At 45.5% G+C, this 10,680-nt stretch overlaps 5 protein-coding genes across 6 annotated transcripts; 3 read left to right on the plus strand and 2 right to left on the minus strand.

Moving 5' to 3' along the window:
- Positions 1–385: 385 nt before the first annotated feature.
- LOC125765306 (uncharacterized) lies at positions 386–3,024 on the minus strand. Of its 2 annotated transcripts, none has more exons than XM_049430300.1 (2): positions 2,688–3,024; positions 386–2,633 (listed from the first exon to the last, which is right to left on the minus strand). In XM_049430300.1, the coding sequence occupies exon 2, from the start codon at positions 2,594–2,596 to the stop codon at positions 836–838; it is 1,761 nt and encodes a 586-aa protein (XP_049286257.1). In that variant the 5' UTR covers positions 2,597–2,633; positions 2,688–3,024; the 3' UTR covers positions 386–835. The 2 variants fall into 2 exon arrangements, with proteins under 2 accessions (XP_049286257.1, XP_049286255.1); XM_049430298.1 differs by having other exon boundaries at positions 702–2,618; positions 2,688–3,023.
- A 26-nt stretch (positions 3,025–3,050) lies between these two features.
- LOC125765321 (uncharacterized) lies at positions 3,051–4,511 on the plus strand. Its single transcript, XM_049430334.1, has 2 exons — positions 3,051–3,190; positions 3,254–4,511. Exons 1-2 carry the CDS (start codon positions 3,125–3,127, stop codon positions 4,478–4,480), a joined length of 1,293 nt encoding a protein of 430 aa, XP_049286291.1. The 5' UTR covers positions 3,051–3,124; the 3' UTR covers positions 4,481–4,511.
- Positions 4,512–4,632: 121 nt separating this feature from the next.
- LOC125765323 (N-acetylglucosamine-6-phosphate deacetylase) lies at positions 4,633–7,103 on the plus strand. The gene is made up of 5 exons (XM_049430336.1): positions 4,633–5,613; positions 5,702–5,976; positions 6,042–6,260; positions 6,336–6,657; positions 6,732–7,103. The coding sequence occupies exons 1-5, from the start codon at positions 5,382–5,384 to the stop codon at positions 6,929–6,931; spliced, it is 1,248 nt and encodes a 415-aa protein (XP_049286293.1). The 5' UTR covers positions 4,633–5,381; the 3' UTR covers positions 6,932–7,103.
- A 72-nt stretch (positions 7,104–7,175) lies between these two features.
- Positions 7,176–7,906, plus strand: LOC125765349 (40S ribosomal protein S14a). The gene has a single exon (XM_049430373.1). The coding sequence runs from the start codon at positions 7,311–7,313 to the stop codon at positions 7,767–7,769; it is 459 nt and encodes a 152-aa protein (XP_049286330.1). The 5' UTR covers positions 7,176–7,310; the 3' UTR covers positions 7,770–7,906.
- Positions 7,907–8,010: 104 nt separating this feature from the next.
- Positions 8,011–10,676, minus strand: LOC125765299 (anaphase-promoting complex subunit 4). The gene is made up of 3 exons (XM_049430272.1): positions 10,250–10,676; positions 10,037–10,182; positions 8,011–9,974 (listed from the first exon to the last, which is right to left on the minus strand). The coding sequence occupies exons 1-3, from the start codon at positions 10,491–10,493 to the stop codon at positions 8,052–8,054; spliced, it is 2,313 nt and encodes a 770-aa protein (XP_049286229.1). The 5' UTR covers positions 10,494–10,676; the 3' UTR covers positions 8,011–8,051.
- Between the last annotated feature and the right edge of the window lie 4 nt (positions 10,677–10,680).

Raw genomic sequence — 10,680 nt, forward strand, 5'->3', positions numbered from 1 at the left:
CAGGTGCAACACGATGATGAAAGTATTATTGCACACGCAGGAGGTCACATTAGGATGTGATTAATATTTTGATACGCTTACAAGCCATTATGAAAATTGGGTAAAATTTTACAAATTGGTATGTAAATAAATGCGGCTAACTTTTCACTGGATCAGCTTCGAGTGATCAGTTGGAAGCAATCAAACAAATCTGATCGTTGGCATTTCTTCATGATCGTTATCCACAGTACGTACTTCTGATACGATTTGAACTTTGGTGAAACAAAGCTTTATCGATTTTAAGTTCGTTTCGAATTTTCCCTTATGTACAGTGCATAAAATACATGTTCAATACTAATATTGAACCAATACTTTATATTTATTACCATGTTCTTTTCATCGTTTTTGTTGTGGTTGCCGGTATAACACACGACAGGACTGATACTAAATCTCATTAGAATCGTTTCTTCGTATCATAAGACTAACAATCGGGATACGTGATGAAATTAAGTCTTGTAAGGATGTTATGGCAAGCTTGACCTTGAGTACATCGATACCCTAAGAAAAAGATGAATCGTCTAAAGCCTTTGGAAATAATTTGTACAACGTTTGGAATGGAAATAGCAGTTAGTCCCCGCTTCGCAGGACTGATACTAAATCTCATTAGAATCGTTCCTTCGTATCATAAGACTAACCATCCGGATACGTGATGAAATTAAGTCTTGTAAGCCTGTTATGACAAGCTTGACCTAGTACATCGATACACTAAGAAAAAGATGAACCGTCTAAAGCCTTTGGAAATAATTTGTACAACGTGTTGGAATGGAAATAGCAGTTAGTTCCCGCCTCGCTTTATTTACTGTTCTTCCGCACCATCCTCCATATAGCACGTACGACACAAATGTGCACAATGTGCGTTGCAGGTGAATTTGCCACAATTATGGCACGACATGCGGGTGCTTTTATTGCGTGCCCTGCTGCACAAGTAGCAACGGCCCCGCGAATCTGGCCGATTTTCGAACACCGGTACGGTTTCGTACTCTTCCCGGTTAAGCCCTAGAAACGTGGCTATACGCTGTTTCAATGTACGTGCAATCGTTTTGTTGTCCAAGCGCCTCCGAGCCTGTGGGCGTAGCAGCTCGAGTGACATGTTGACCAAGAAATCTCGACGGCTTATTTTGCTCTCCCCTGGATTGTTTAACTGATAGATACACCACGCATTGATTGCGCTCAAGTTCATCAGGTTGAAAAACACAACCATTGGCCATCGGCGTGTGCTTCGCACAACGTCATACATGGTGCACATCTGCTGGATACTATGTACGGTGGCTTTGTTCCGATTGTAAAGCTCTACCAGCTGAAAGTGTTGGTTTTGTTTTTGATTTTCATCAGACTCTTCGCTCTCTTCGGGATCGGCCTCTGTGAACGAGGACATGAGCAACGTCAGTTCTTTCCGTCTAGTGACGTACGATACGAGTGTCACTGTGTCGTGATATGCAGCCAGCGTGCTATGCTCCGGACGTCCCTTGTTCGAGGCGAATGCTTTCGGAATGTCTGGATACGATTTCTTCACCTCACCTATTACCATCGTTCGGCTCTCGTGTAGCTTCTTGATTAGCTCGGGCGACGTAAATGTTGGACCGAGTATGACCGTTTTCTGTTTGCCCTGTATCGGTTCCGTCAATCGCATAGCAACATCGATCGATGCATAGCTTAAATTGTACGGATTGCGATTGTCAGGTACACACATCTCCAAATTGCTTACGTACGATGTTTCACAGTCCGCTAAAAGATGAAATTTAAATCCTGACCTCCCCGGGACGTTCATGAGAAATTGGCGGAAATCACATTTCCCTTTAAACTGTACCGTCTGCTCATCCAACATAAGGAAACGACCGGGTCGGACATATTTCTGGCAATTGCTTACAATTCGTTCGTAAACCTCTCTTATCGGTGCTAGCTTATCGCCTTCCGTTTCGTCTAATGCCGCTGACGGATCATCGAAGCGTACGTTCCGAATAAGAAAGTGGTACCTGAGTGAGCTCATGGTGAGATAGACGGCTTCTAAACCGGTGCCCATTTTACTGTCGAACAGATACTCAATGTTTTCTCGTCCATCGCGCACCGTTCCGGCAATAAACAGGATACCCAGCAAGGCTCTAATTTCCGTTTCGTCTGTCAAATTTGCATCACGCTCGCGGGCGTAATTGGCCTGTTCAGCCTTTATCTGTTCGTTGGTGTATTCGGTGATCATGGCGATCACGTCAGCATCGAGAAAAAGCGACAAACATTCGGCAAATCCTTTCGCTGACTTTGCCAAACCAATCGGAACGGAACGTGGATGTGCCAGTTTGCGTCCCATTGTACCGGTCCGTGCTGGGGGTTGGATAGACCATACGGCATTCTGTAGCACATCCACCGCACTATCGATGGTTTCAATTTTTGTCACAAATTCGTTGTTTTCTTCATTCGCCGAAATGGCACCCTCGGATGTGTTTGGTTCATCGAGCGAATATTCTTCAATATATTCGATATCCTCGTAAACAACATCTTCCTCCTTTACTTGGATTTCATCTCCGTCCTCCGAGATCCATTGTACGTTCAATGTGTGCGACATTGCGGGCGATGTGATTAGAGAACTGGAAAAACAATTGCTTGAATTATTACATTTTAGCCAAATATCATGATTACTCAAATGTTATTATTACCAATTTGTTCGTTGTCGAAGTATTCAAAACTTTCCCCGCCGATATTGTCGCTACTCCAGTTACAAACGTAAACAAGATTTCGCAGCCTTTGTAAGGTCGCTTCCAAGACAAATGTCATCCGTTCGAGATGCGCCCTCTTTTAGGGCAGAATAATACCGTTTCAGAAGCTGCTTTCAACGGTTTTGGAGGCGCACATAAAATGCATAAAACCATGCACTTAAGATTTTACATTCATCACAATAATGCACATAAATTGAAGCACTTTTCTCAATCCGCGCACTACTGATGCAAAGAACATTTCTAAATGACGGCTGAAGTTGTTGTGTGGTGTAATTCGTGCATGTGGTGTAACTAAACATGTCAAACTCGAAATGTCACAAGCACGTTGAGAGCTGGTGTTGTTTGTAAATATATCGCCCATTGTTAACGCCGGCACAATGAAGGAACGAATTTTAACAAATAATGAAAAATCTTTCGTACAAAAGGCTATTCTCGAATCGATCGTAAGTACAACAGGTAGCCGCCACTTTGGCCCTTTGTTTGAAAACTTTTCTTTCTTCGTCCAGCGCATCGATGGTCGAACACTGGATGAATTCCGCAAGCTGCGGATATGCTTCGGCAGCGAATGGGGTCTGGTGCATGTGATCCTGGGAGAAACCCGTGCACTGGCACGGGTCACTTGTGAGGTGGTGGAACCAAAAGCAACCCGTCCTAACGAGGGTATGCTGTTCGTAAACGTCGAGCTGGGACCAATGGCAGCGCCACACTTTGACGGAGGCCGTCAGTCAGACGAATGCGTACAATTGAATCGCATTTTGGAGCGTGCATTGAAAGATTCGGGTTGCGTCGACCTGGAATCGCTATGTTTGGTGTCTGAGGAAAAGGTTTGGACGCTGCGTGTAGACGTGACCGTGCTGAATCACGAAGGCAACACGATAGATTGCTGTTCGATAGCTGCCCTGACAGCACTGGCACACTTCAAGCGACCGGACATCACGGTCGACGGTGAGAACGTGATCGTACACACCATGGAGGAGAAGGATCCAATCAAGGTGACGCTTTTCCATTATCCGATATGCGTGAGCTACGGTATTTTCAACCAGGGCAAAATAGCCGTCGCAGATCCCACCTACCTGGAGGAGCGTGTCGGTGAAGCGAAAATGGTTTTCGGCATCAACTCGTACGGCGAACTTTGTGGGTTGCATCTCGGTGGCTCAACGCTCACGAGTTCCAATCTACTGTTGCGTACATCGGCGAAGGCAAGCAAACGGGCCCGGTTGGTGGTAGAAAAGATCAAAGCCGCCATCCAGAAGGATAGCGACGATCGTGAAAAGGGTTTGCCGGTCGGATTTGCCGAAGGAATCGAGCGTAACGAGACGACGGTACACGCCCAGGACAGAATACAGGTACGTTTGAAGCGGTTCAAGCTGAAAGTTGCCGGACAAGAACGAACGGATTCTGATTATGAGGAGGAACTGGACGACGCAATGGAAACAGTCGGTGAAGCTTCCACTGAGGCAAACAATGAACCGGATGAACCGATGGCTGTAGATGAAGTTGTAAAGATCGGTGAAAGTGCGGCCGTACTGATACCGAACACTAAAGTTATTAGCAACCAATGGATAACGGAAGAGGAACTGATGGAGGTAAAGGAGAAGTCGGGCAAAAAGCGATCCAAAGCTGGTTTGAAGCGCAAGAAGAAAACTTTACTTTCCCGCCCAATGCAAGGCGAGGCTGTAGAGGTCGATAGTAGCGAGGAGGAAACGGTAACGCTAACTTCAGCAGATATGTGAATAAATTGCTTATTTCTTTTTCTTCCGCGAATACGAAAAAGGGTATATTTGTTTTTATTATTCAAAAAATGTGAAATAAGATTATACATTTTCTTTTGAAGATTTTTGAATAAGGCGAACGCAGCCATCCGTACGCAGCCACTATTTTGTTACCTTGTCAGAATTGTGTCTTGTAGTGTGTGTGTCATCCCGTGTATAACATGTTTCATCAAAACAAACCGAACCACAAGAAATGTAGATAAGATTTCTAAACACGATCATCTTTGCGGTCGTTATTAGGCCATACGCACGTTATCAGTTTAAACCGTTGGCAAAACATAAAACCATAAAGCAACATCAATCAAATCACCACAAATCGCAGATCAGTGTGCGGTTTAGCGGGTGGTACGATCAGCCGTGAAATGATAAGCTAAGCCTGTTGTTATCTGACCAACAACAACAAAAAAGAGACTAAATCCCAAATCCAGATCAGATGTACAGAGCGAGAAGATTCTTCGCATAGGAAGGGGAATATGGAAGCGTCACAACCATAGGGAAACAGAACTGCACCTCGCATCGTTTGTCCTTGGACGAGCGCAGTTTTTATAAAGACAGCATATCACGCGAAAATGGTTATCGCATTCAGTTACCAGCACTCGTTCGCCGTCGAAGGATCTTTAGTTTGCGTTTACAGCGCGCTAGAAGGTCGCCCGTTCTGTGACGATCGCTTCTTGTGTGCTCTGTAGTGTTTCATTCCATTGAGTCAGTTGAGCATTGGAACCGATCGAAGACGATTGTGCCGAAAAATATTGCATCCCTTTGGCAAATAAATTGCCCTCAATTAATGTGATCTTGACCGCTGTGATACGTTGGTATAGTTTTGTTCGTACGGTGAAGCGTAGAGTTTGTTTGTTTGAACGCCATGTCATCGGCCACTACCGTAACCCTGTCGGAAACGGATAAGAAACTGACCCAGTTTCGAAACTGTCGCGTACTACGCAATCATCGGCTGGTGCAGGACGATGTTTGGGTGCGCGGTGGCAAGATCATCGATCCGGAGAAAGTATTCTTCGACGAAAAGTTACAGGCGGACGAACAGATCGATTGTCACGGCTGTATCGTTGCACCCGGATTTATCGATCTACAGATTAACGGTAATTTAAATTCGTTTGTTTCCTTTTTGCTAGTGCGGCGGGACGCTTTGTGTTGAAATAAACAGTTTTACGTGGCTTTACATTCCAGGTGGATATGGGGTGGACTTTTCGTTTGATGTTGAAACCGTCGAGGAAGGCGTGCTGAAGGTGGCCAAAGGCCTGTTAGCTCATGGTGTCACATCGTTTTGTCCGACGCTGGTTACTTCGCCATCAGAAACGTATCATTCAGTTCTACCTCGTATTCCGCGCACTGCTGGCGGACGACATGGAGCTACCGTGTTGGGTTGCCACGTGGAGGGTCCGTTTATTAACACCAACAAAAAAGGAGCTCATCCACCGGAATGTATCAAAGAGTTTGACCAGGTAAGATGATGCCGGATGAATGGGCAAATCGACCCTACAAACCATTTCATTCTTCCATTTGAAAGGGTATCGTGACGGTGCGTGATGTTTACGGTTCGATGGACAACGTGCAGATAATAACGCTCGCACCGGAGAAGGCCGGTGCTACGGAAGTAATACAGGAACTGAGCAACAATGGAATCACGGTTTCAGTTGGCCACTCGATGGCTAATCTGAGCGATGGCGAGATTGCGGTACAGCACGGTGCAAGGCTTATCACGCACCTATTCAACGCAATGCTACCGGTACTATTCTACACGCTTGAATAATCGAGTTTGAATTTATTTTCACCGTTATCATCTTGCACTGCATCCGCACAGTTTCATCATCGCGATCCGGGCCTGGTGGGGTTGCTGACAACCGATAACATTCCACACGATGCGCTCGTGTACTTTGGCATAATTTCCGATGGTGTCCATACGCATCCGGCAGCATTGCGTATCGCATACAAAACGCATCCGGCCGGATTGATCCTGGTGACGGATGCCATTTCGGCTATGGGACTAGCCGAAGGACGCCATCGTATCGGGCAGATGGAGATCGAAATTCGAGCTGGGCGAGCGTATGTCGCCGGAACAAACACACTGTGCGGTAGCATTGCACCGATGGATGAGTGTATCCGTTTCTTCAAAAAGGCTTCCAGTACGAAGAAGACTCGCGTGAAATTATTTGGTATGTTGTGTATAATTCATGCACTTGTTCTCTACCCTTTTTAGATTGCACTATTGAATACGCATTGGAAGCCGCATCTCTTCATCCTGCTCGGTGTATTGCGATTGAGAAGCGCAAGGGAACGCTGGACTACGGCGCGGATGCTGATTTTGTGCTGCTGGATGATAATTTGAATGTGCAATCTACATGGATTGCGGGAGAGTGTGTCTATCAAGGCGAAGAAGTAGTCTCAAATGCTTTGTAGAAGCGTGCCGGTGCCAATCGTCATTTAAATAAAAGGAAATTTATTAACAAAATATAAAAATAGGTCTTGCTGCGGAATATTATTAATTTTTTGGTTAATATCACATGCGAACGTGCTGGATAAAACAAATGAAATTGAAAAATTTGTATTATTTCATCCCAAGGTTAATACACGGCTCCGGCACGTACGCAACCTAATGGGGTGACATTACGCGCCGTCAAATTTGACAACCGGCCAAACAAACCAAAGCATGATGAAAATAAAATTCTTTCCTTTTTCCGCCTCCATCTAATCGAACAACATCAACGTTCGCTGCACTGTTGCGATTTTCAAGAAAAACACACGTTTGCGCTGGGTATTCGATTAGCATCGTTCTGCTATGGCTCCATCCCGTAAAAACAAAGTAGTGAAAGAAGAAGTCCAAGTCTCGCTTGGACCCCAAGTACGCGATGGTGAGATCGTGTTCGGCGTGGCACACATCTACGCTAGCTTCAACGATACCTTCGTGCATGTGACGGATCTGTCCGGGAAGGAAACCATCTCCCGGGTGACCGGTGGTATGAAGGTGAAGGCCGATCGTGACGAAGCTTCACCGTATGCGGCAATGTTGGCTGCCCAGGATGTAGCCGAAAAGTGTAAATCGCTTGGCATTACGGCACTGCACATCAAGCTGCGTGCAACCGGTGGTAATCGTACGAAGACACCCGGACCGGGTGCACAGTCGGCCCTTCGCGCGCTGGCTCGTTCATCGATGAAGATCGGTCGCATCGAGGATGTGACGCCCATCCCATCCGACTCCACTCGCCGCAAGGGTGGTCGTCGTGGACGTCGGTTGTAAGTGCAGAATTCTGCAGGAGGATGGTGGTTGTTTGCGTCTCATCCTGATGGATGATTGGTAATTAGGCGTTTGCGGTCGTTTTGTACACAGAACAGCATAATAATAAACGACAGATCAACCACTTATCAAACTGTTTATGTGAAGTGTTTTCCTTAGTAAATGTATCATACTGATATTCCTTGTTTACCAACGCCTTTTTCAATCTATTCTTTCGTTTCCTTCACCACTTCAACGCTTGATCAACTTTCTTCCATCTGTTTTATTTTTCGCAAATAACGGTGTTCACGTTTGAACTGATTCTTGGCTATTTTCAAGGCTGCTGTTAATCTGCGATGATGTGTCGAGTATATCATCCTCCTCATTCTGTCCATCCATATCGTAGATTCGAACGTTTTTCATCGATTCGGACAGTAAAGCTACCACGTTGCGCTTGCCGGAGACGGCGATTTTATGACCATCGCTACTTTCCAGCAACTTCAGCGAACTTTCGTCGATAAGCGTGTACACGTTAATGGCAGCACAACCGGCAGCATCCTCCGTAAGTGTTTGCATGTAGCTTCGCGTTTCTACCGTAGCCAAAAACTCACGTACAGGGCCAAGATTAAGCTGAAGGAAGTAACAATTCGCCGCTCGCTCGTCGTTTGATGTTTGAGCGCGCAACAGAAGTGAAAGTATTTCCTCATCATAAAATTCCACGTGCTGGAAGGTAAGCGTACCGAACATATCAAACCGCTGATCAAAGTATGGTTTCTCTTCAAAGTGCAGCCGCACAGCCTTAAGGCCTCCATCGTTAAAACATTCCACCAGCAGCAAACTGCGGTTCGATTGAAGAATTGCCAGCAGCGTCAAGTGGTCCCGTGAATGAGAGATGAATGCAAATGAGACCACATTCGCACCGGAAGAGGCCGTTGAAGTTTGAATCGTAAGCAAATTCTTCTGCTTGAAGTCTGTTCCAACAACCTTACCCGGTTGATCGAACAGTTGATCGATGTTAGTCCTTAAAAGCTTTTGCTGCTGAATCAAGGACATGCTCTCGTAGTGCGGATAGATAGCATCGCAATTTCGCAAGCATTCATTTTGTTCCAGCAACTGCTTCCATCCATTCTCGTCATCCTTTGACATCGGACGGATCAGTGGTTTGTCTTCCAGATACTGTCCCACTCGTTCGAGATTGAATTTCCGACGAGATTCAATTGTTCCCCGGCTGTCGTCGGCAGGCGGGTTTTGGGTGGCCGGATCAAAGTTGCTTAAAAATTGGGCCAGATAGTGAATCTCCCTCTGCGTGATTGTGGGATGGTTTTCTTGCAACGATTCGTCCATCACGCGCACTATTACGACGTACAGCCAGCGGAAGAATATTTTAAAGTCGCGCTTCGACGCATCGATCGTTTGTTGCAGTTCGTGAGCCTTGATTTGGAGGGCGCCGCAACTTCGCTGCACTTCCGTAGCTGTGGCCATATCGCGCATTAGCGCACCGTAGTAGAACCGATTACGAAGCATCCCATCGAGCGTGTTCAGATGATAGAACGCGGCATGGATTGCTGCGTAGAGGGGTTTCACAACCAAACGCTGGATTGTGACATAGCTCAGCTCGATACTGTAGCCCAGCTTGCGAAGACCCTTTTCGGTGAGATCTCGTAGCAGGAACTGTTCTAGCGAGGGTGAAGCCGTGCCAAACATGAGCAGTTCGAGAAAGTCGGCCGATATCGAACCATCCGGTTGATCTTTTGCGTAGTTTGTCAGCTTGTTGTCCATCTCGAGCAGTACCGTTTCCCATGCCTCAATGATACAATCGATTGTTTCGCTCATGTACGACATAGTGTTGAGTATTTGTGCGTACTTTAAGGCTAGATTAAGAACTGCAGGAGCATTTTTGTGCAGTACATCGTTTTCCAGCACGACCACATTGAGTGTTTCGTTTTGTTCAATCCCCACGATCAGTTGCTTAAAATCGTGGCTCATCTTGATTTCACGAATGCATGCAGACGAAGAAGAAGGAAGTCCAAGCGAACCGAATACATCGATACTACCACAAGGCAGCATGCCCAGCGCAGAGATGTATACGAGACCGGTCGTCGTACCGATGAGAAGAATGCTTAGGATGTGCTTCGAGCAGTAACTGCTACGATTCGGATTAAGTGGTTTCGCTGATGAGGACAGTGAACTGAGTACCGGTAGCTCGGGCAGATACTTGGTGTGACTAGTCTAAAAACAATTGCACTGTAGTGACCAAAAACACTTAATATCGAACTGTTAGCTACACTTACCACCGAACTGTAACTGACATCATCGCAAGCCATTTCATCCGTATTGTCTGTCCAGCACAGGCACGTAATATCCGTCTTAATAGAGAAGTTGTAGATTTCTTCCTTCGTTTCCAAATCAACCAGAAGCACTGTGCCATTGCTGTAGCCTGTAATGAATTGCATGTAATCATTGCAGCAGCAAATATTTTACACCGTTCGTGCACGGAATATTACCGATTGCGATGAATTTCTCACACGGTCGCCACGCTATGCCCCGTACTTTTAACCCATCTTCCGGTGGGTTCAGTTGCCACACTTTTTGCCATTTTAATCGATGTAGAAAAACTTCACCCTTCTCAGTGCCGAATGCTAGCAAATCCATCTCTTGGCTCCATTTAAAAATGTTAATTTTGCTACCAACATTTTTGTTACAGGTTTGCTTCATGAGATTGCGAATCGATCCGTACTGGTTAGCCATGGAATGGGTAAATCACTGATATTAATAAAGGATTTTAATAGCTTATAAACTTAGAACGTTTCTCCTGAATTGTGGAATGAATTTGCGTTTTTATTTTGTAGATTTAGTTGGAATTATACAAAATATTCAATATTTATTCGCCGTTTATTGTTGTGTTGATACGAGTTGATTGTTTACACCAAGGTTT

The sequence above is a fragment of the Anopheles funestus genome, chromosome 2RL (assembly GCF_943734845.2).
Source record: "Anopheles funestus chromosome 2RL, idAnoFuneDA-416_04, whole genome shotgun sequence".
NCBI classification, from domain to species: domain Eukaryota; kingdom Metazoa; phylum Arthropoda; class Insecta; order Diptera; family Culicidae; genus Anopheles; species Anopheles funestus.